Here is a 25,218-nt window from a genome sequence, read left to right as displayed (position 1 = left end):
TTAGTTATTAGTATTGTTAACTGAAATTTACACTGTCTGTATTTTATTACACATATGCCATCTAATTCTTGATATTTGGATGCACGTCTGATTCAAACTTCGTTTTAAATGGAACACGATGGTTATTTGTTCATTTAAGTTGAAATAGTTGTTTAAGAATTCCATTATCGTTGCAGATTATCTCACTCATAATTTTTACTCTTTATTGCTTATCATTATTTTTACTTCTTTATTGCTGATTATCTTATTATTTTTCCTTTTTTATTGCTATCTTATTCTTAATTATTACCTTTTTATTGCTGACTATCTTATTCTTAATTTGTACTTTTTATTGCTGATTATCTTATTATTTTAACCTTTTTATTGCTGACTATCTTATTCTTTATTGCTATTCATTATTTTTTACTTCTTTAGGTTGACCCAATGAAGGTGCCACAGATCTCGTCACTTCAGAAACAGCAGGAAAACCTCATGTCAATTGTGCGGATGACGTGGTCGCGGATCCTCAACTCTCATCCGTTCTTCCCGTTGGAACTGCGAGAGTGCTTCTGCATGTACCGAGAGCGCCTGGCCACCATCGGCAAGCAGGGCCTTACTGACAACCTGATCTCGGCATCCATCTTCCTGCGTTTCTTGTGCCCTGCCATTCTCTCCCCATCGCTCTTTGGCATCACACAGGAATACCCAGACGAGAGAACATCCAGGAATCTAACACTGATTGCCAAAACTCTTCAGACGCTAGCAAACTTTACCAAATTCCAAGGCAAAGAAAACTTCATGGAATTTATGAATGAGTTTATTGAGAAGGAACAAGATCAGATGAAGCTCTTCTTGAAGCAGATCTCCAGTCCTGTGAATCATGACCACAGAGCCCTGGAGTATGACAGAGATATTGACGTTGGTAAAGAACTGTCTCTCTTGCACACCTTCCTCAGTGAGGCTCTCAGAAAACTATCATCCCCCACTACAAAAACCAACACTGCCAGCCCAGCACAGCAGCTTCACTTAGAGAAGCTTCGACTCCTCCTTGAAGAGATAAACGTTGCATACACCCAGCCAAACATCAACATTGTACACAGGTTATCCACTCACAATGCACCTTCTTCACCAGCAGCAGATATGACTGCGGCCCCTGAGTGTGCCAGAATGGATGACAGACATGGGTATCAGAGTCTACAGAGAAATATTTTCCGCTACAACGACCCAACCGTGGGTGACGACTACAAGCTCTTGGCACCACCCCCACCCATCAGTATCCCACCGCCTCCCGACACCCCTGCTCCCTCCACCCCCCGTCCCTCAACACTACCCAGGAATACCTACTTGGGGTCCGCTCGGAAGCCAGCTGTGGATCTGAACACTGCTGATGACTACGTTCTCATCTCTGCTTTGGAGCACGATGGCAAGCCCAGAGAACCTTGTGCAATGGGGCACAGTTATAGCTACAGCCATCTTGGCCCAACCTCAACACAGGGTCCTACATCTCCAACTCACAATCACAGCCATCATCACCACTTCCACAATCACACTGCTTGGTACAATAACAAACAAGTCATGCCGGGTCATCAGCAAGTCAATGGTCATGGACAAGTGCACCAGGGTAGTTCTATGGTGGCAAATGGCAATCCTGAAGAATCCTTGGACGTTAGCCACGAGGAAACTGACAGACACTCGACTGGTGAGGCCGAGGCAAATATGAAGGGGTCACAAACGTCAATTTCCCAACTGTCAAACGTGGCATCATCGGGATACCAAAGCTTTGCCTACAGTCAGTCTTCAAGCCCCGTAGATCCGTCAATCAACCAGCACGACGCAGCCAACAACAACGCAGCGGTTAACAATTGCACAGGCAGCAACAGCAGTGGTGGTGGCATGCATATCTCTCCCCACATGACACCACCTCAACTGACAGCACCTCTTGCCTTCAATAATCCCATGTACCACCTCAGCGCCGTCACCAGTTCGCCCCGCCCTGTGCCTCACCGTGGGCCACGCATCACCCACCATCACCACCACCATCATCACATACACCAAAATCAACAGCAGCACCAAAGCCCTGTCAGCTCATCCCTCAGCTCTGCCCATAGTGTGGAGGATCTGCCTTCTGTCCCCTCTATCACCCCAAGTCTGCCCACCGTTCGCACACCACAACGCACCCACTCCTCATCCAGCGAGGACAGCGCATCCTTGGCTTGCACCCCACCTTCGGATCACAGAGGGTTCAAGTCCGGTGCCCCACGAACCAACCCAAGGTGCGTTCCTCCCGGCTGGGGCCAGCCAGCAGTGGCATCGGCCTCCACACCAGACCACCACCACTCCACGTCGGACTTGCTGGGAGCGGTGCAGTGCAGGAGAACCAAGCAAAGCCGGCGACAGTCAGCGGAAGTTGTGGGTGGCAGGCGGCAACGGTACCAGTATGACTCTGACTCCTCTAGTGATGAACAGCAGCCACCTCCAGCCAGGGTGCGGCCCACCCGGGGCAACCACCGGTCATCAGAGACCAAAACTCTGGAAGAAGTAAGTTGATATATTTATTTACAGGAAGAAGTGAGTGGTAATATTAATTTATGTTTCTCCCTCTTTCACTTTTAAGTGTCAATGGGAATTCCGTACAGTGAAGCGTGGCATTTTATTAATGTATATGTATTTACTCAGCAATTAAGTACTTGTACATGAATTTAAGAATTTACAATAGCTGAATGAGGGTGAGATTTGGAAGATTCCGGTGTTGCTGTTTGCTGATGATACAGTATTGTTGAGTGAAGATGAATGGGAGTTGCAAGGTTTGGTGAATGAATTCGGGACAGTGTGTAGGAGGAGGAAGCTGAAAGTTAATGTAAACAAAAGTAAAGTTATGGTGTTTGAGAGGAATGAAGTCACAGAGTGTGCAGTGAGGTTGGATGGTGAGGATATGGAGAATGTGAGTGCATTCAAGTACTTGGGTAGTGTGATGAGTAAGGATGGAACTTTGGGGGATGAAGTGCGTGAAAGGGTACAGCAGGGAAGGAAGGTTGTTGGTTCACTGAAAGCAGTGATGAGAAATAGGGAGGTGAGTATGGAAGTTAAGAAGTCACTGCATGATAGTATTGTGATCCTTACCCTGACGTATGGAAGCGAGGCATGGACCTTGCAAGAGGGGAACAAGAGTGAGAGCAGTGGAAATGAGTTACTTGAGAGGAGCACGTGGAGTGACATGGAGGGACAGGTTGACGAATGAAGAAGTGAAGGAACGCTGTGGGGTGCATGTGGATGTGGTTGAAAAGATTAGGAGAAATACACAGGTGGTTTGGACATGTGGAGAGAATGGAGAATGAAAGACTGACTAAGAGGGTGTATGTAGGTGAGGTGGAGGAAGGGAGAGGGTAGACCAAGGATGAGGTGGAGGGAGGGAGTTGAGAGGTACATGAGGGAGGGGGGAGTGAGTTGGGGGGAGGGTAGTCAAGTGATGGGTGACAGAGTGACATGGAGGCGTTTTGTCTGCAGCCACCCTTTGCGGGATTAGGACGTTGGGCTATGGATAGATAGATAGACAATAGATCCATCGTCTTACACTACATTCAGTTGTACCATACTGACTTCATCTAAAACAGTAATTCCATTTCTAATATAAGCAAGACTTATTTCATGTTTTGCATTATCAGTAGTTCATTCCCTTACATTATTCAGTATTTAATTGTGTTAGGTATCGCACTGACTGTATAACTATTTTCAGTATGAGCAAGACATCCTGGCCCTGAGAACAGCAATGGAGGAGATGCACCTCAAGTTGGTTGCAGCGGACGAGCAGATGCAGAGTCATGGCAGTGGCGAGGGTGGCGAGCCGGTGAAATCCCCCACCCCACACGACCCGCACCGCCCCAGCACCCCGGCACACTCCCGCCACTCACACCACACCTCACAGTTCCCCGTGGCCCAGCAGAGGATGACACCCGAAGACCAAGGCCATCACATTAGAGAGTTATTACAGCAGTAAGGAACTTTACGATGAATATATAGATTCCTGGCTCTTCCACCACCCCAAAAAATAGAATGTCCCCCTAAACACACCTTCAGCTATTAAAATGAAGTAATCAATGTGTGTTTATAAATTTACAATTGCTTCTTTCAGCCAAAATCATTATCTATTGCCAGACATCTTAATCACATAAGGAGTGGCCACAAACAAATCACCTCCATGTCGCCCTGTCCGGTGTCACTTAACTGCCTCGCTCTTAGCTCACATCCCCCTCTCATATACCTCTCCACTCCATCCCTCCATCTCATCCTTGGCCTCCCCCTCCCCACCTCCACAGTACCTATGCAAGTACACTTGTCTCAAAATTTCAGTCATAATGCTTGTACTTGGTCATTTAAATTGACTGATAGTACATTATTCTCTCTCTCTCAGCCCTTCTCTACTAAAACTGCTAGTTGTAGTTTGAGTGTTATCATCTTTGGACAGCTTAATTAAAATAGAAAATGCATCAAGGTGGGGAAGGGACTCAAGTTTTAATATACATATGTGGATCCTGTTTATGCTTCTAGCCTTTAGTTCCTTCATCCTTGCATAAAAAAAAAAAAAAAAAAAAAATTACTGCACATATACTGAGATGCTGCAGCTGTAATCTTGTACTTCAGTATATTATTTCCTTTGTCCTGTAGTCATATGTAGTACCGTACAATTGTTAACCCTGCCAGTCACTACGTGGTTAATAGTGAAACTTTTTATATTATTACATTTTCATTCGTTAAATCATCATCTAGTCCTACATTGCCCTGTGAGGAGCGAAGGAACCCGGGGCTAGGCAGGTTGGTCCAGACATTTAAGATGAGAGCGACCAGGCTCACACATCCCCGAGTGGCATTACGTGAGCAATAAACCCCAACCATCCCTGCATCGGCTCAGTCCAATTGGAGTGCCTTAATTACCCACTAAACCACCAGGCACCATAATTTGGTTATGGTTTCCTGGTACAGCTACAGGAAACCCTTTGGCTTGTCACTCAGTGTAGAGTCACCCATAGACAGAAGGAAGAGGAATGAAAGTAAGGTAGACAGAAGAGGAAGGAAGGAACAGCCATACCACAAGTGCACCGCCTCTCACCCAATCTTTATAATACTGTGCAGCAAAACTTAACCCTGTCTGTCATTTTATATAGAGTACAGCAAACCTTAACCCTGCCTGTCACTTGTCAATAAGGAAGCTATTTGTATCAGTATCTTTGAATCTTGCAGGTGTAGAGTGGGCTCCATCAGCTCAGATGATCTGGTCTGTGGTATCTTTTTCCCGGGTCGTTGTACACTCCCTGGGTACGCTAGGGTCCCTAAATGGATAATGAGATTTCGCAAAATTCTGTATTTCCATTTGAAGCTAAGATTATGAAGGAACTGTCTTCCTCTCTGTATTTCCTACTGCCCATGATCTTCCATCTTAAATGCATTGTGTCCAGGCATCTCAAAATTAACTGATCATGGATTTGGCTTTATTATTATTATTTTTTTTTTTTTTAATTTATATTTTTTGAGTTCCTTCATTAAAGAGAATTGTGTAAACTTTGGAAAGTTCTTATTTTTTTCAGAATATATTACAAATTATAGTCAGAAAACAGTGCCAACCATCGTATTATATGTAACAGTACTCACCAATTTCAGGCTACAAGAACAGTTCAGGAAAGAGCAGAAGAAGATGACAGAATTGATGTCGGAGAAGGACGCCCTGATCCAAGCCCAGGAAGACCGCATCAATGCCCTGGACCGCACCAACACCCAGCTGCTTATGGCCCTTGAGCAGATCAGGGAGCTGTAAGTCACCCACCAGAGTGCACACCAACGCCACTAACTCAACCGTAGGCATTGCTTTGGTTGCTTGTACCTGCTCCACTAATTTATGGTAGCTTTAGCCTCAGACCCCCTTGCCTTAGAGGGGTCTTTTGGGGATTGGCTGTTTCTTTTTTGTAATTACAATTTTTATTATTATTATTATTATTATTGTTTTAATATTTTTTCTCTGAACTCACATTGGTTGGTGTCATACTTTATGGAAGACGGAATCACACTTAAGTCCTCATTATGTACCCTTTTTTGTATCATTTTTGCTGGTTAATTTCCCCCGTTATATCATTTTTGCCGGTCAGCTCCCCCTACTATATAAATTTTTGCAGGTGGAGTCCACATTAAATTACAGAAAAATTGCTAATCAAAGTTCCATTGCCACCTATAAAGACAGTTTAGAGGTTGATGGAGAGGGGAGCCTTTACACAGTGGCATTGATATGACTGGGTGGCGCCACTGCTTTGTTCGTAAACTTCCATCAGTTCCCTCCCTACCCCTCAAAAGGAAGATTGTATACATAAATGAAGGGCAGCCTGCTATCCAGTTTTGGGTTGTAACTACTACTATTACTATGAGTTTTTCCACAATATATAGTACCAGTTATATAGAAGTATTGATATATGTGGAACACCCCTGACAATATGAGGACTGATTGTAATTGTAGCAGTGGCGAGTTGATGTACTATTCTTGCTCAGCATAACTGTATTTGACACCTGCGGAGTGGGTCAGAGATTTTTTCTTAAGATATTGAGAGTAGTGCTTTTTATCTAGTCCATCGGTTTTTACAACACAAGGGTGCATTCACAGCTTTGGGGAAACTGCATAGTGTAAATATGCGACACTTGGCACAGAGTTACTTGCTTCTGTCAGAGTAGTTCAGAAACATGTGCTGTCTGTTTAGCTTAGACCTTTTTAACTCTGATGATATATTTTAACTCTTATTCTTGCTACCACGAGGTGATTAAAGCTTAGGGGAAAGCTCGTACTGAAGGGGTAAGGAAAGGGAATATCTAAATCCTTCCTTTTGATTGGTCAGTCCAGTTATCAAAATTGAAGTGAGCAAGAATAAAAATTAAAAATACATCAGACAAAGGTTTTTAACTATGGTGGGGTTTACTTTACCTTGCTGCTTTCTAGTATTGCATGATAGAAACACTGCTTACATAGAGAGCTGGTAGTGGCAAAGCTTATATATTTATTTGGTAATGATGCTGGGAAACTGTAGGCTGAAGAGTTGACATTATTTCCCTAGGTGTGTAAGATTTCTTGATATGAACTTAAACAAGGATTTAACATTTGACTTTGTGAGAAAAACTTTACATTGCCACACCATGAACTCAGGAAAACCATCATCAGAAATACCAATACAGTATTACCAAATGGCTCAGATGTAAGTTCGTATTCTCATTGGGATAGGAGGCTTTCAATCTTCTTTTCCATAATTTTTTACATATTTCACTTTGGTATTCTCTTGTATAAATAGTTTTAATATCAACCTAAATTGCATAAATAACCTACAATGTCATTTGGGTGCAGAAGGTGAGGGGTGTGAATGTCGGAGGTAGGGTTGTGAAAGGCAACCAAAAAAGACGTGAGACAAGGTCATAGAGTGTGACGTCAGGAGTAGGGAACTGAACAGGGAGGCTGCCAGAAATCAAGCATGTTGGAGCCTTTATAAACGATACGGAAAAGTTACAGAAATAAACGGGTAAGGAAGAGATGCCCAAACCTCCTTAATCAACGGGAATACGAACCCTTGTTATTTTGAAGCACAGCAGTCTCTCTCTCTCTCTTTCTTTCTCTTTCACACACACACACACACACCTCTCTCTCTCTCTCTCTCTCTCTCTCTCTTTCACACACACACACACCTCTCTCTCTCTCTCTCTCAGGGGTGGTGGTGGTGTCATTTAGTATAAGTGGTGGTACTTGTAAAATTGTGATAATGCAAACTACAGAATTCAAGCACACTCGTTTATTTAAGTTCATACAAATTGATACATATATATAATCTCAAATCTCTGCATATCTAGTTTGAGGCTCTCCATTTTTTTGTTTGCTTTCCCATCTGTAGGTCATGAGACAGGATGGTGCTTGAATTGTGGTTAGCCTCATCTTGTAACTTTTCTGGCATAGTCTTCCTTATCTCCACATGATTATATTCAGCTGTTGAAGAGCCCCTTGTCCTGGAAACGTTAGAAATAGTCTTTGTATTAATCTCTTCTGTTATTATTGTTGTTTATTTATTATTTTCCCTACCTCCAGAGTATTTTATCTTGGGGGAGACATTTCATGGCATAAGTGGTTCTGCTTTAACCCTTTCTGTTATTATTTTATTATTATTATCATTCATGGTAGGTGGGGGCGCTCGCCATCCACCCACTCGATATACTGCTGCTCTCGGGTGTCTGCCCTTTCCTCTCCTCCATCCTTCTTTCCTTCCATCCTCTTCTGTCTTTCCTCCTCTCTTTCCTCGTCCTTCTGCCTACGGGTGACTTTACACTCCCTCTTCTGTCTTTCTTTCTTCTTCCTTCTGCCTGTGGGTGACACTACACTGAGTGACAAGCCAAATGGTTTCCTGTACACCAGGAAACCATTTACTATGCTGGGTAGTAACCATAAAATCAAATTTTGGCACCTGGTGGTTTAGTGGGTAATTATGGCACTTCAATCGGATTGAGCCGGTGAAGGTTTATATCCAAGGGGTGGTTGGGGTTTAATGCTCACGTAATGCCACTCAGGCATGAGTGAGGCTGGTCACTCTCATCTTAAATGTCAGGACCAACTGCCTAGCCCTGGGCTTCTACGCTCCTCATGGGGCAACATAGGATTGGATGATGGATGGATGAATGGACTATTAATATTTTTATTCAAGTATTTTCCTTTCATTTTTTTTCCCTTAGGGGAGACGTTTCATAGGATTCATAGTACAGTTTATGTTAGTGATTACTGTTGTTATTTTTTATTTATTTCCCTTTTTTTTTGGGGGGGGGGGAGACATTTTATAGGATTCGTAGTACAATTTATGTTAGTGATGTCTTTGTTTTCAGTTATTTTTATTTACTGTATTTATTTAATTTTTTGTTTAGCTTCAGAAATTTTAGTTAGATTACCTGAACTTTTTCATTAACTCTGGAACATGGAAGGTCTCCCTTGAATAAAATCATCAGGGGGTAGCAGAAAATAATATGATATGCTGAATGAATTAGGAATAGGTCTTCATTCTCATTGTATATAGGTAACAGCCAGTCCCAGATTATCCCCTTTCAAATATAGAGGCTTGAGGCAAGGCTACAACAGTAAGTGTGAGGGTTGATGACAGGACTACTACTTTATTCATGTCATTACTGGATTTTATTTACTTTGTGTTACATTCATGTTTCTGAAGGCCTTGGCCATGCATGAATATGTATTCCTTTATTCACCTGTTCATGGCAGTTAACTGGTACTGAGTGCCATGTACTCCAACACCACAGGTGAACAGTTGGGAGGGAGGGGGGGGCACATGCACTTAGGCTACTGTCACCAACCTTGCCTGGGGGGTTTCCCTCTCCTAGGTCAGCTGTCATTCAAGAGTGATAAATCCAGTCTTCCCCCAGGGAATAATAGACTATGTTCATCAACCCCAGTCTGTCTAGCCAGGCATACTTATCAACCACAGGCAAGCAACTGTTCCCTTGTGGTTGATAATGCCTTGCCACAGCAAGGCATGGGGGAAGAGTGTGGTGTATATTAAGTATGTATGTGTGGTGGTCTCAGCCTGAACTTAATGTAATGTGGTTCATGGTGTTCCCTGCCTGGGATTCTTGTGCGAAGCCATCTGCTGGACTGTGGCCCTGCACTTCCTTGAGATGATAACTATCCAATTCCTTAAGATGATAACTATCCGATCTAGGAAAATGAAACACTGTTATGGGACTGCTGTGTATTGATGTTTTTCGTGAGAAGAGGGCAGTGGGGGGGGTGTTGATAGGGGAACAGAGAGGGGCAATGGGGGGGTATTGGTAGGGGGAGAGAGAGGGGCAGTGGGGGTGGAGGTACTGGTAGGGGGAAAGAGGGGGGCAGTGGGGGTGGAGGTACTGGTAGGGGGACTGAGAGAGGGGTAGTGGGAGTGGAGGTATTGGTAGGGGGAGAGAGAGGGGGCAGTGGGGTGGTATTGGTAGGGAGGGGCAGTGGGTGGTATTGGTAGGGGGACAGAGGGGCAGTGGGTGGGGGCATATGTTGGTGGGAGGATACAGGGGCAATGGGGGTTGGAGGTGTTGGTAGGGGGACTGAGGGGCAATGGGGGTTGGAGGTGTTGGTAGGGGGACTGAGGGGCAATGGGGGTTGGAGGTGTTGGTAGGGGGACTGAGGGGCAATGGGGGTTGGAGGTGTTGGTAGGGGGACAGGGGCAGTGGGGGATGGAGGTGTTGGTAGGGGGACTGAGGGGCAATGGGGGTTGGAGGTGTTGGTAGGGGGACTGAGGGGCAATGGGGGTTGGAGGTGTTGGTAGGGGGACAGGGGCAGTGGGGGATGGAGGTGTTGGTAGGGGGACTCAGGGGCAATGGGGGCTGGAGGTGTTGGTAGGGGGACTCAGGGGCAATGGGGGTTGGAGGTGTTGGTAGGGAGACAGGGGCAGTGGGGTGTGGAATTGGTAGGGGGGAGACAGAGGGGGGGGGGGCATGAGGTGGTGGTAGGGGGGAGAGAGAGAGGGGGATTGTTTGTAAGGGGATATTTATATATATATATATATATATATATATATATATATATATATATATATATATATATATATATATATATATATAGGATACTCATAAGAGTTATGTTCTAATTCACCAATATAATTAAACCTTTCATACAAAATAAATACACTACCTATAAATACTCTACAATATACAGTATTTATAAGTAATGTATTTATAATATACAGTATTTATGTGTAGTGTATTTATTTTGTGTGAAAGGTAATATGATGAATTAGAACATAACTCTTACGATTATTCAGTATATATATATATATATATATATATATATATATATTCCCCTACAAACAATCCCCCCCTCTCCTCTGCCCCTCTATGACCCCCTACCAACACCTTGCCTCCCCCCCCCACTGCTCCTGTTGCCCTACCAACACCTCCACCCCCCACTGCCCTTCTCTGTCCTCCTTCCAACACCTCCACCCCCCACTGCCCTTCTCTGTCCCCCTACCAACACCTCCATCCCCCACTGCCCCTCTATCCCCCTACCAACACCACCCCCCAATGCCCTTCTCTGTCACCCCTACCAACACCTTTACCCCACCACTGCCCCTCCCTCCATACCCCCCTACCAACACCTCCACCCCCCATTACCCCTCTGTCCCCCTACCAACATCTCCATCCCCCCACTGCCCCTCTACTAACAACCCCCCCCTCCCCCATTGCCTCCCCCCCACCATCTGCCCCAGAAGTAGTACCTAAGGTCTTATTAGCTCTTGAAACTAGTCGGTTGTTTAGTTTGGGTTTCTTAAGATATGTTATTCTTCCAACATGAGGGTAACTGTTACAGCCAAAAATAAATCTACAGTATTAAGTTGGTGATCAGCAGCAAGACTGTGTGTATGGAGGTGGAGAACTCATTAGATGGTGGTTACTGTGATACGGCCTCCCCAGGTGTTCAAAAACCTTGTACTGTAGTGATCTAATATTGGAACCTCATACTAAACATTACCTTTTGAACATTTAGACTGATAACACAGTATCTGAGAAAACAGGGCAAGGTCTTTGTGTTACATATCTCACTTCCAATGGTGAAAGTTAGACCTAGGGAAGGAAAGGTCACATAATGTATGTGTTTAGGGGTAGAGTGTACAGGAGAGGATGGTTTAAAAACATTGTTCAGCAGAGTTCTATGAAAAATGGTACTTGGGTACGTACGCATTCTGTGATGATGTTGAATACCATGCTGGTGGAGCACATGTGCCTCTCCTCAGGTCTGTCTGTCACTAGGTAGTGGGGTCAAAGTTTTCTGGCCACATGCCCTTGCTGGCATCAACCCCTGGGATGTATTGGTGTATGTTGTGTGGTACGTAAAGCACATGTCGTGTAGTACATGGGAAGAGAACAGTGTGTGGTAGAGTTTTCTAGAAAGCCTTACTCTCATTGTTAGAGTCACACTGAAAAGCATTAGCAAAGGGGAATGGTTAGGATATCTTGATGGCCAGTGACACAGCATCTCTAGCTCTCCCTGATATCAGCATTCCCATCCTCATCATGGGTACCACCCTGATCGGCTGGTGCTACAGACAGAGATTGAGCAGCATGGAGAGCCACCCATTAGGTGACCAAGGCCAATGCATGCGAGCATGTTGGAGCCTTTATGATACGATGATGTGTTTATAAACAAATGAGAAAATGAAACCATAAAGGACCTGCTGTGTATTAACATTTTGCCTCACAACTTCTTCAGTGTATAACTGCAGAGTACATGCAACATTGCCTGTGTATATACACAGTATAATGATGAGAAAGGAGGGGGTGGAAGTTTAGCTAGGGAGGTGGAGAGGGTTGAGATGACATCACGAGGGCTCAGGAGTGGTGGTGGTGGGGGAGGGGGGGGGGAATGGAGGAGGAGATGGAGCTAAATAAGTGGTGAGGAAAGGGAAAGACAGAGGCAGAGTAGGAAGATGGGTAAGATCACAAGTGTATGGGGCAGCGTGAGGAAGTTTTGCTGTTGACAGTATATTTGACCATAGAATCCAGTATCCTGTACAGTGTTATCAGAACTATAACTGCTGCATCAAGATGTTGCCGTTGTCTTCATATTATTTTTGTTATGATGTGCATCTAATCTGTGTATTGTACTTACCTGTACTGTGTATATGATGTGTGCAGTCCTAATGGACACAGGTTTGAATCCTGGCTGGGCCACGGAACAGTTGGAGAATTTAAATTTCATAAAGCAGACATTGATTATGATTAGCCAATGTCTTGTTAAAATACCCCCGCTAATTCCAATACACCAGTCGTGTATGAGGGAACCCTAGCATGTATTGAATATGGTTGGTGGATGTTAGTGCCAAAGTGGTGACGTGTGGAGTGTATGTATGGTATTTGGGAGGACTACTGGGCCTCAACAACGGGTTGTTCGGTACTGCTGCAGCTGATACAATTTGCCGAACCGATATTTCCATTTTTTCGCAGTGCTGATTCCTACTGTCGATGTCAGATATGGTTGGAAGAAACAATAAAATGCCTTATATTGAAGATTTCTTACTTTGTTTTGCCTAACTCTTTGTGAAAATGTTATCTTGACACTGGTTTGCAACTTACTAAAGAAGCATCTTACTGAAAATCATTAAAGGTTCAGAATATTAAATGGATGAGTGGAAAAGAAAAGAAATGAAGGTTGAAAGCAGTGAGTTGAGAGAGAGGTGTAAGGTGTATAAGTGTAGTGAGCATGTGGGTTTTTGTACGTAAATGGTGTACACATGCTGGCAAACTGCCTGCAACTATTAGTTTTTACATTCTAAATTTAGTGATAATATTTACAATCACTTTTGTTCCTGTAGTCTAAATAAAGAAGTGATTTAAGGCATATAACAAGAAAGAAGGCAGTAGATGGGGACAACGACGGGACTGTAACTCTGAGATAAGGGGATGGACGGCATTTGGCAAATTCTTTTAATCTCCGCTTCTACAGAGAAACAGACCTTTATTTGACAAAAACGCCACGTATAGATGAAAGGCGGTAAATCGAAGCGTGTGTGAACGTCCTTTGATGATGTGTTTGTATGGGTGATCCTGTGTAAGCTACTAGTGTGTGTGTGTGTGTGTGTAAATGAAGCCCAGATTCAATCTAACTTCAGAGGGAATATTTAGCATGGCGGAAGACATTGTGACCAAAAAGCATTGTTCACATCAACCAGAAAATCCTGCTTTAAGCTTTTCTAAGTAAATAAGGTATACTTCACCGAAGACTGTCTTAAAATCTAGAGGAGCATGACAGCTTTAGTGTGTGTCTAAAGTGAGCCACTAAGTACATTACACTACCAATGGATGTGGTTAGCGTGCAGTAAACTTAGTCATTTATGCCATATTTCATGGATTGAGGTTTTAATTATATGAGGGACAGGCCATGACTACTTGAGATAAATCCAGTCTCAGGGATTAAAGCAGGTGTGTTTTTACTATTTAGGATAGTCTGGCCTGGAAATGAGTAATGATGATAAAGTTACATACCTTTAAGTATATTTTGTTCTTGTGGGTAATGACCAGCTGGCCTACTCTTTACGTACAATACTTGCAACTACAAATGCTATGTTTAGTGGTTGGGTAATGACAAAAAGTTTGCATACAGTATGTGTTTCACATGTCATTAGTTGCCGAGATCCGGCTTAGTTAAATTGGAAGTTAATATGTTGTGTGTTTACTATGTGTCTCATGATTGAATGCTGCGTATGTTTAGGGAAGCACAAGAGTTGTGGTATGTGCTTTATGTTGTTTCCGATTATTTGGCCAGCAGCAAAAATGTTACTTTGAAGTATTTGTGTGTCTTAATAACATTGTAAAATATAAAGGTGGTACAGTCATCACTTTATAATGCCCTAAAAATATAATTCCAGATAAAAAAGCTTAAGGAACTGTGATATTTCGATGTAAGTTAATATTATTATATAATTATAATTACAGTATATGAAGTACCATCGTCAATCACATTAGCTAAACAAATTAGATTTGCAAATAACAACCCATTTCAGTGAAGTCCATGAAGGGCAGGGATGTATATTTTTTAATTATATACATTTTACCCAAGATTAACAAATAAATGAAAAGAACTGAATTTGTTTACATCTCATGCATCATTGAAAGTAAAATTTAAGCCTACGTCATACCATTGATGGAGCAGTGTGTGTGTGTGTGTGTGTGATCAATGTACCTTTAACTTGCAGGTTTCTATCTGCCACAGTTTTTTGATGGAAGACTGCGTCTAAGTATTGTTTGTAAAATTGGTTTAATATCATGGTCTGAAAATACAGTATGTTTTACTTCAAGCATTTTACTATTTAAGATACCGAATAGGATGTGTGTAGGATACGGGTGTATTTTTGGAAAATATTCAGTTACATCCTTAGTTCACACCTATAGTGGTGGGAAAATAAGTTTTCAGAGGTGAATAAGACTGTAGGGTAATTAGGTAAAACAACTTTATTTGTTATATTGTAGTTACTTGGCCAATTCCAATTATCGGAAAATTTTTCCCTTCCCATGCAGATATCGATATTAATCGGCTTATGCTTGCCAATTTACGGCACTGCTGTGAAGCCTATACCCAGAGTCGGCCACAATGTGAAACTAATCATGTATCATTAATATCAACTCATCACATACGTGTTCCTGTACTCTGACTTCTCATTCCTGCCATGTTTCACCTATACAGTATACACCTTTTCACACACTGGACATGAAGTGAAGTAAATCTCTGTCTCAGCTGTTTTGTTCACTCCTATGTTTAACTAATTCACTCATTGTCGGAGGTGTCTGGGATGAAACAGTCCTGCCTAGTAACACTAAAAGCAAGATTACATATTTTTAGAAATTCATGAACTGAGGTAGTCTTAAGACACCTCTGACAATGAGTGATTTAGTTCAACATGTGGAGTGAACAAAACAGCTGAGACGGGTTTATTTCATTGCATGTCCAGTGTACGAAAACATATTGTAAGGGTGAAACATGGCAAGAATTAGCAGCCAGAGTACAGGAATACATGTGATGAGCTGATACAACATAAGTAATACATGTGTAGTTTCTTAGTGTGGCCGACTCTGCATATGGGCTTCACAGCAGTGCTATAAATCGGCAAGCAAAAGCCGATAAATATTGGTATTTGTATCGGAAGGGAAAAATTATCCGGTAATTGGAATCGGCCGAGTAACGCTGACAAATAAAGTTGTTTTAGCCAATGGCCCTACACTCTTATTCACCTCTGAACACTTACATTCACACTATTTTAGGTGTGAACTAAGGCTGTATGATTAACATTTTTCTAAATTATGGTCATATCCAACACACATCGTGTTCAGAATCTTAAACGGTAAAATGCTTAAAGTAAAATATATTGAATTTTCAGACCACTTTTGTTAGAATGAAACTCTAAACAATACATAGACAGCAGTCTTCTGTCAAGAAACTGTGGCAGACAGGTAGAAAACTGCAAGTTAAAGGTAAACTGATCACACACACACACACACACACTGCTCCATCAATGGTATGACGTAGGCCTAATGTTTACTTTCAATGATGCATGAGATGTAAACAAATTCAGTTCTTTTCATTTATTTCTGTTACTCTTGAGTAATATGTATTTAATTAAAAAATATACACAATCATCCCTGCCCTTCATGGACTTCACTGAAATGGGTTGTTACTTGCAAATCTAATTTGTTTAGCTAACGTGAAAGATGACGGTACTTCATATAATTATATAATATTATGGGTGACTCTACACTGAGTGACAAGCCAAATGGTTACACCAGGAAACCATTTCCTACGCTGGGTGGTAACCATATCAGCAAATTATGGTGCCTGAAGGTTTAGTGAGTAATTAAGACGCTCCAATCAGATTAAGCCGGTGCAAGCTTAAATCCAAAGGGTGGTTGGGGTTTATTGTTCACATAATGTCACTCAGGGATGCGTGAGGCTGGTCACTCTCATATTAAACGTCAGGACCAACTTGCCCAGCCCTGTGCTCCTGTGCTCCTCGCGGGGGAACATAGGATTGGATGATGGATGGATTATTGGTCAAAATATCACAATTCAGTTTTTTTTTATCTGGATTTATATTATCAGGACATACTAAAGTAATAACTGTACTATACCTTTATATATTACAATGTTAAGGCACATTAATACTTCAAAATAACATTTTTGCTGTTGGCTAAATAATAGGTAACAACATAAGGCACATACCATAACTCTTATGCTTCCCTAAACATACGCAACATTCAGTCATAAGACAAATAGTAAACACAACAATTTATCCTCCAATTTAACTAAGTCAGGTCTTGGCAACTAACATACCATATGCAAACTTTTGGTTACTACCCAAACACTAACACACAGCATTTGTAGTTGCAAGTACCGTACGTAAAGCATAGGCCAACTGGTCATTACCCACAAGAACAAAATATACTTAAAAGTATGTAACTTTTCATCACTAACCATTTCCAGGCCTGACCATCCTACATAGTAAATGCACACGTGCCATGAGACTGGATTTATCTCAAGTAGTCATGGCCTGTCCCTCATATAATTAAAACCTCAATCCATGAAATATGGCATAAATGACTAAGTTTACTGCACGCTAACCACATCCATTGGTAGTGTAATGTACTTAGTGGCTCACTTTAGACACACACTAAAGCTGTCATGCTCCTCTAGATTTTAAGACAGTCTTCGGTGAAGTATACCTTATTTACTTAGAAAAGCTTAAAGCAGGATTTTCTGGTTGATGTGAACAATGCTTTTTGGTCACAATGTCTTCCGCCATGCTAAATATTCCCTCTGAAGTTAGATTGAATCTGGGCTTCATTTACACACACACACACACACACTAGTAGCTTACACAGGATCACCCATACAAACACATCATCAAAGGACGTTCACACACGCTTCGATTTACCGCCTTTCATCTATACGTGGCGTTTTTGTCAAATAAAGGTCTGTTTCTCTGTAGAAGCGGAGATTAAAAGAATTTGCCAAATGCCGTCCATCCCCTTATCTCAGAGTTACAGTCCCGTCGTTGTCCCCATCTACTGCCTTCTTTCTTGTTATATGCCTTAAATCACTTCTTTATTTAGACTACAGGAACAAAAGTGATTGTAAATATTATCACTAAATTTAGAATGTAAAAACTAATAGTTGCAGGCAGTTTGCCAGCATGTGTACACCATTTACGTACAAAAACCCACATGCTCACTACACTTATACACCTTACACCTCTCTCTCAACTCACTGCTTTCAACCTTCATTTCTTTTCTTTTCCACTCATCCATTTAATATTCTGAACCTTTAATGATTTTCAGTAAGATGCTTCTTTAGTAAGTTGCAAACCAGTGTCAAGATAACATTTTCACAAAGAGTTAGGCAAAACAAAGTAAGAAATCTTCAATATAAGGCATTTTATTGTTTCTTCCAACCATATCTGACATCGACAGTAGGAATCAGCACTGCGAAAAAATGGAAATATCGGTTCAGCAAATTGTATCAGCTGCAGCAGTACTTAACAACCCGTTGTTGAGGCCCAGTAGTCCTCCCAAATACCATACATACACTCCACACGTCACCACTTTGGCACTAACATCCACCAACCATATTCAATACATGCTAGGGTTCCCTCATACACGACTGGAATTAGCGGGGGTATTTAAACAAGACATTGACAAGTCATCATCAATGTCTGCTTTATGAAATTTAAATTCTCCAACTGTTCCGTGGCCCAGCCAGGATTCAAACCTGTGTCCATTAGGACTGCACACATCATATACACAGTACAGGTAAGTACAATACACAGATTAGATGCACATCATAACAAAAATAATATGAAGACAACAGCAACATCTTGATGCAGCAGTTATAGTTCTGATAACACTGTACAGGATACTGGATTCTATGGTCAAATATACTGTCAACAGCAAAACTTCCTCACGCTGCCCCATACACTTGTGATCTTACCCATCTTCCTACTCTGCCTCTGTCTTTCCCTTTCCTCACCACTTATTTAGCTCCATCTCCTCCTCCATTCCCCCCCCCCTCCCCCACCACCACCACTCCTGAGCCCTCGTGATGTCATCTCAACCCTCTCCACCTCCCTAGCTAAACTTCCACCCCTCCTTTCTCATCATTATACTGTGTATATACACAGGCAATGTTGCATGTACTCTGCAGTTATACACTGAAGAAGTTGTGAGGCAAAATGTTAATACACAGCAGGTCCTTTATGGTTTCATTTTCTCATTTGTTTATAAACACATCATCGTATCATAAAGGCTCCAACATGCTCGCATGCATTGGCCTTGGTCACCTAATGGGTGGCTCTCCATGCTGCTCAATCTCTGTCTGTAGCACCAGCCGATCAGGGTGGTACCCATGATGAGGATGGGAATGCTGATATCAGGGAGAGCTAGAGATGCTGTGTCACTGGCCATCAAGATATCCTAACCATTCCCCTTTGCTAATGCTTTTCAGTGTGACTCTAACAATGAGAGTAAGGCTTTCTAGAAAAATCTACCACACACTGTTCTCTTCCCATGTACTACACGACATGTGCTTTACGTACCACACAACATACACCAATACATCCCAGGGGTTGATGCCAGCAAGGGCATGTGGCCAGAAAACTTTGACCCCACTACCTAGTGACAGACAGACCTGAGGAGAGGCACATGTGCTCCACCAGCATGGTATTCAACATCATCACAGAATGCGTACGTACCCAAGTACCATTTTTCATAGAACTCTGCTGAACAATGTTTTTAAACCATCCTCTCCTGTACACTCTACCCCTAAACACATACATTATGTGACCTTTCCTTCCCTAGGTCTAACTTTCACCATTGGAAGTGAGATATGTAACACAAAGACCTTGCCCTGTTTTCTCAGATTCTGTGTTATCAGTCTAAATGTTCAAAAGGTAATGTTTAGTATGAGGTTCCAATATTAGATCACTACAGTACAAGGTTTTTGAACACCTGGGGAGGCCGTATCACAGTAACCACCATCTAATGAGTTCTCCACCTCCATGCACTCAGTCTTGCTGCTGATCACCAACTTAATACTGTAGATTTTGACACTGATTACTGACTGTAATAGCTGACTTCTTTATGTTGGAAGTTGAAGAAACCCAAAGTAAAGAAATGGCACACTAGTTTCAAGAGTTCATAATACAATGGTACTACTCGTGCAATGTATTATAATTAGTGTACTTATTTGTATGTAATTCATAATGTAGTTAGTGAATGTTAATTGATTCAGTGCTGATCATGGGCCTTTCAATTTGCTGTGACTGCTTGGGATTTGGAAGGCTCCTATTTGATGGGTAAATATGCAGATTACAGTATTTTTATCGTTAAATTTCTTCAATGGAAGAACTTCGTTGTTTATATTAATAGCTAATGGCATGATTGTGAGTCTTTTACGTTAGCACTGTTGATGGTGATATGAAGCTCCAGACGTCTAAGAGAATGTTTGTAGGGCTTTGCTCTTCCTGGTGAAAATATGCTTTACAAATGGAAACCCATACATGAGAGTGTATAAAATATCTGGAGAATAAACAACATGTTTGTAGTTATGCTGGTTTGCTTTCTAGTGAAGATACTGTGTACTTCCCATGGGGAAAACCCATTTCTGGACTTCATGGGTGTGTGTGTTTATTCTTACCTCCTTCAAACAATTATATTCAACCTAGGATGGGTCTCCATTAATGAAGGCTGCATTAAAAAAAAAAAAAAAAAAAAAAAAAAAAAAAAATGTGGCTAAATAAGTAGAATGAAAATGCAGTGTAACCTCAAGTCCACAACAGACTGGATGTAGAATTTAACAGACACTGCGAAGCCACCAGACTTCCATCAGCTATAACAAACTATGAACAATGTTCGTTAAAATAATGCAATACATGTACAGTATTTCCAGAAATGCAGTGACAAGGATGTGAAAAAAACAGCAAAAGGGCAAAATTATGGGCCAAGTTAGTGTAAAATGTGTTTAGTTTTCATTTTCTGTACCACAATATGCTGTTGTATTCATTTATTTTCACACGTGCTTGAAATCCCACCTCAGGGTGGGATATCGGGTATAATGAATTTTCAGCTTTATCGGATCGGGTTTCCCCCCCAACTGATCCAGTGTTGTGTGGTTACTGAACATCTTTTGGACAGGGATTGAGGTGGATGATTACTGAATGTGGTTTTAAGTATTTTCTTTTGTTACAGGAAGCTGCGCGAGTCAGTGGAGGGAGGGCCAGCACAGGAGGTCAGTCAGTTATCAGACACCAGCGACTACAAGAGTAGCTCGTGTTGAAAACTTACAGGAACAAATGTTTACTCACATTTAACTATAAGTGTTAAAACATTTTCATATCAAAGTATATATATATATATATATTATGTACATGTAATCACATAAATACAAGTATTGGCCACGGTAATGTTTGAAAATACAGTATTAATAGTGGTATACAGCAACACTTTTTGTATTAGTTTTATGCTGATATTCGATATTAATAAATAGTGTTAACAAGTGACAGTAAGTGTACCCATTTTTCATCCATATCACATGTTGCCTAAACTTCCGTAGACTGTGTGGATCTGTCTAGTTCATTTACCCAGCTGTGTTATTTATAGTTTCCCGTTGATGTAGTCACTGTGAGTTAACTAATCCGATGTTGTGTATCTTTTGAGATATGTTAGAGCAGAGAAAGTTTACGTAATATTTGTTCTGTCGTAATCTTTTGTGATTGAAAAGCATACTCCTTGAATTACAGAAAAGTCAATAGATTACCGTAGTCTTAGCAGATGGCAAAAATCTTACATTGTTTCATTAAGGTGTATGTAGGCAGAATATTTGAGTCAGTCATCAGGATCTATAGTGTTGTATAGGTTGGTTCTTTAGTTTCAGCTGTTAGAATATCAAAGTGTTATGTATGTAGTTATATAATTCCTCTTCTGCGTTACTAGAATCAGCATTTCGTGGTTGGTCAGTATACCAAGTACTCTCTATTTCAACAGGAATTGGAGTTAATCAAGTACCGTTTATCCTTTGCTCGTAATCAAGTACCGTTTATCCTTTGCTCGTAATCAAGTACCGTTTATCCTTTGCTCGTAATCAAGTACCGTTTATCCTTTGCTCGTAATCAAGTACCGTTTATCCTTTCATCAAAATCAAGTACCGTTTATCCATTGCTCATAATCAAGTACCATTTATCGTTTTATCAAAATCAAGTACCGTTTATCCTTTTACCATAATCCAGTCCTGTTTATCCTATTATCATAACCAAGTACCATTTATCCAAATCACGTACTGTTTACCCTTTTCTCATAATCAAGTACCGTTTATCCTTTTATCAGGTTGTCTTTAGTTGTTACCAAGTCCCACAGCCAATGCTGCCTTACTGTTAGTAATACTTGACATATATCAAGGAGAATGGCAAACAAATTTCATAAGTAGATCAAAGGAACTGTACTTCACTGTTAAAATCCCCAATGTAATGCATTAAATAAAGACTTGCCTGAACTCTTTGTCTCGTAAACACTATTTCTGACTGATGAAATTTGTTGAAGCTTCCATTCAAAGTAATAACCCTCTCAGCATTTAAGTCCCAACAAAACAGTTGGTACACTTTTGCTTTGTGATCAGTAAGAGAAGGTAGTGGGTAATGATAAGAGACTGGCAAATTTTCAAACTGGTTGTGCTTTTCTTTCAGTGATAACTAACCATCAGTCTTGGGAAGTGAAAATGATAGATACAGAATTTCAATCATCAATACAGTGGCTTATTTTATTATTTATTTATTTTTTCTTGCTATTGATATTTCACTCAGCTTGAGAGAGATTTGGAGGGGTTCAATAAAGCCTTAATTGAATAAACTGGAGGTAGTAAGAGAGAAAATAAATTCAAAATACAAGAGAAAAAATAAAAGTAACTCAAAATACAGGAGTTAAAGAAATTCATATGGTCATCAGGGGCAAAAGGTGTACTGACTGTTGCTTGTCTTAAATGTTCTTGGGGTACATGAATACTGCCTTGTTAACTATTTTCTTGTGCACAATACTTTTTTTTAAATCTAGGCCTGATACTCTCTGGTATTTGAACTTAAGCACCCACATCCTCCCATTTATAAATCTACTTCTTGGACAGTCAGGTATAAAGATCCGTTTGTCTCCTGTTTCTGTCATCACCAAGTCAGATGCTAGAATGTGATATAGCAGACTGAGGTGCGTTTATCCTTTTGTGTGATTATATGCAACTTTGTCCACTGTTTCTCCCTCAAGCAACTATGGCTTCAGCAGTGAGAGATGCAGATGAAGCTAACGAACTTTTTCTAGGTGACTGTACCTTTATTTACTGCCTCTGTTGTGAGAGGCATTTCTAACCAAAGATTCACATTTATGTTTCAGTATAGATATATAATTTTATTATTATTTGCAGTTCAAGTCTGTCATACCAAGGGCTTTAAGAATATACAAATACTGAAAGTGTATATATAATAAATGATAAAAGTACATTACTGTATAGCTAGAAGCTCTATGCCATGTACAAGCAATAGCCCATTCCAAGATGTTAACCAGCTTCTGATTTGTGTATGGCTTATGTAGTCTTTTTATTTCAGAGTGTATTTATTTGATTTACTATCTGAACCACAGAAGACAAATTCTGTGCCTGTAAATAATGTAAAAAAAAAAAAACAAAAATAATCTTATAAATTATGTATACTGTTTGGTACCTGTTTCATGATTAATGTGCACATTGTGTTGTCCCATTTAGACATGAACTAGGCTATCTGTACATAAAGGTGTGATAAATAAAATGTGCTAATTTCATATAGGCTTTCACTGTACCCTTTTTGTTCAGCCTAAGGACACGTAATTCTAGCTACCATCTGATATATATTTGATTTTGGGGATGTTAAAATTTCATACAGACTTTCACTGTACCCTTCTCAAGCCCAAGAACATGTAATTCTTGCTACCACCTGATATATATTTTATTTGGGGGGGACGTTAATTATAATAAGAATATTTTTTACCCCTTTGTTGATACGGGAGAGGGTGCCTTCATGGGATGGCACTGATATGATTGGTTAACCCTACAGTCTGGTTACACAAACATCCCTCAACCTTCTCCCTATCCCCCAAATGGAAGATGTGGACAGCTGAAAGTAAAGCCTACAGACCACCATCCTCTTCATAGGGAATAGGGAGGTGGTTGAAGGATGTTTGTGGACTATAAAGGGAAATTTAAGCCTGCAGTCCACTGGGTTCACGCATACTACACGAGGGTCCTTCCAAACACTTAACCCCTTCGGTCTAATAACGTTTTGTACTTAATTCTTGCTGCCAACAGATTTATTCCAACTAAGGGAGATGTCTTTTGTAAGGAGGGGTTCATTGGAGGTATTAAAAATGATCTCCAGTTTGTAAAAGTCTCCAAAGATATGATCGGTAACAAGAATGAAGGAAAGTGAAGAAAAAATTATAGAATGGTAGGAAGAATGTATAGATGGAGGGAAAGGGAGATATGAGAATTATGGAGGGGAGGTAGAAAGATGAAAAGGACAAACGAAGGAGGAAGAGTAGGAGGGTGAGGAGAAAAAAAAGGGGGGGGGGGAAGAAGTGAAACTAAGGGAGGGGAAGGAGGTAGAGGAAAGCAAGGAGGAGGAAGAGGAAGAAGAAAAAAAGGAAGGAGGGGAGGATGAGGTAGGAATGGAGGAAGAGGAAGGAGGAGGAAGATTGGAAGAAGAAGAAAGGGGGGAGGAAGAGCAGGAAGAGGAAGAAACGGAGAAGGAGGAAGAGGAAGAAGGTGAGATGGAAAAAGGAAGAAAGGGAATGGAATAGGAGGAAGGAGAGAAGCAGGAAGAGAAAGAAGGGGAAGAGGAGCAGGAAGAAGGAAAAGAGGAAGAGAAAGAAGTCGAGGAGGAAGACAAAGAGGGAGAGGAGGAAGAGGATGAGAGAATATATATATGAAGAGAAGCAGGAAGAGAAAGAAGGGGAAGAGGAGCAGGAAGAAGGAAAAGAGGAAGAGAAAGATGTCGAGGAGGAAGACAAAGAGGGAGAGGAGGAAGAGGATGAGAGAATATATATATGGAGAGAAGCAGGAAGAGAAAGAAGGGGAAGAGGAGCAGGAAGAAGGAAAAGAGGAAGAGAAAGAAGTCGAGGAGGAAGACAAAGAGGGAGAGGAGGAAGAGGATGAGAGAAGATATATATATATATATATATATATATATATATATATATATCCTCTTCCTCCTCTCCCTCTTTGTCTTCCTCCTCGACTTCTTTCTCTTCCTCTTTTCCTTCTTCCTGCTCCTCTTCTCCTTCTTTCTCTTCCTGCTTCTCTCCTTCCTCCTCCTCCATTGTCTTTCTTCCTATCTCCATCTCACCTTCTTCATCCTCTCCTCCCCTTCTTCCTCTTTCTCCTTCTCCGCTTCTTCCTCTTCCTCCCCCTTTTTTCTTCTTTCTCCCCCCCCCATCATACTCTATCTCTTCCTCTTCTCCTCCCCATCTTCCTCCTCCTCCTCCTCCCTCTTCCTCCATTCCTACCTCATCCTCCCCTCCTTCCTCTTTTTTCTTCCTCCTCCCCTCCTTCCTCTTTTTTCTTCCTCCTCCCCCTCCCTCACATTTTTTTCTCTCTCTCTTCCTCACCCTCCTAGTCTTCCTCATTCGTTTAAC

General features: G+C 41.3%; 1 protein-coding gene across 1 annotated transcript in view; it reads left to right on the top strand.

Moving 5' to 3' along the window:
- LOC145417130 (uncharacterized) overlaps positions 1-23,370 on the top strand; it is a 283,080-nt gene extending 259,710 nt beyond the window's left edge. Inside the window, exons 10-13 of the mRNA XM_080285909.1 lie at positions 415-2,517; positions 3,713-3,969; positions 5,632-5,781; positions 20,764-23,370. Coding sequence (XP_080142035.1) covers positions 415-2,517; positions 3,713-3,969; positions 5,632-5,781; positions 20,764-20,851 — 2,598 coding nt within the window. The 3' untranslated portion in view covers positions 20,852-23,370. The remainder of the gene's footprint in view (positions 1-414; positions 2,518-3,712; positions 3,970-5,631; positions 5,782-20,763) is intronic.
- The last annotated feature ends 1,848 nt before the right edge of the window (positions 23,371-25,218 follow it).

Source organism: Coenobita brevimanus, chromosome 109 (assembly GCF_032717465.1).
Source record: "Coenobita brevimanus isolate Jiangsu-jjx chromosome 109, ASM3271746v2, whole genome shotgun sequence".
NCBI lineage: Eukaryota > Metazoa > Arthropoda > Malacostraca > Decapoda > Coenobitidae > Coenobita > Coenobita brevimanus.
This window is presented reverse-complemented; position numbering and strand designations above follow the sequence as displayed.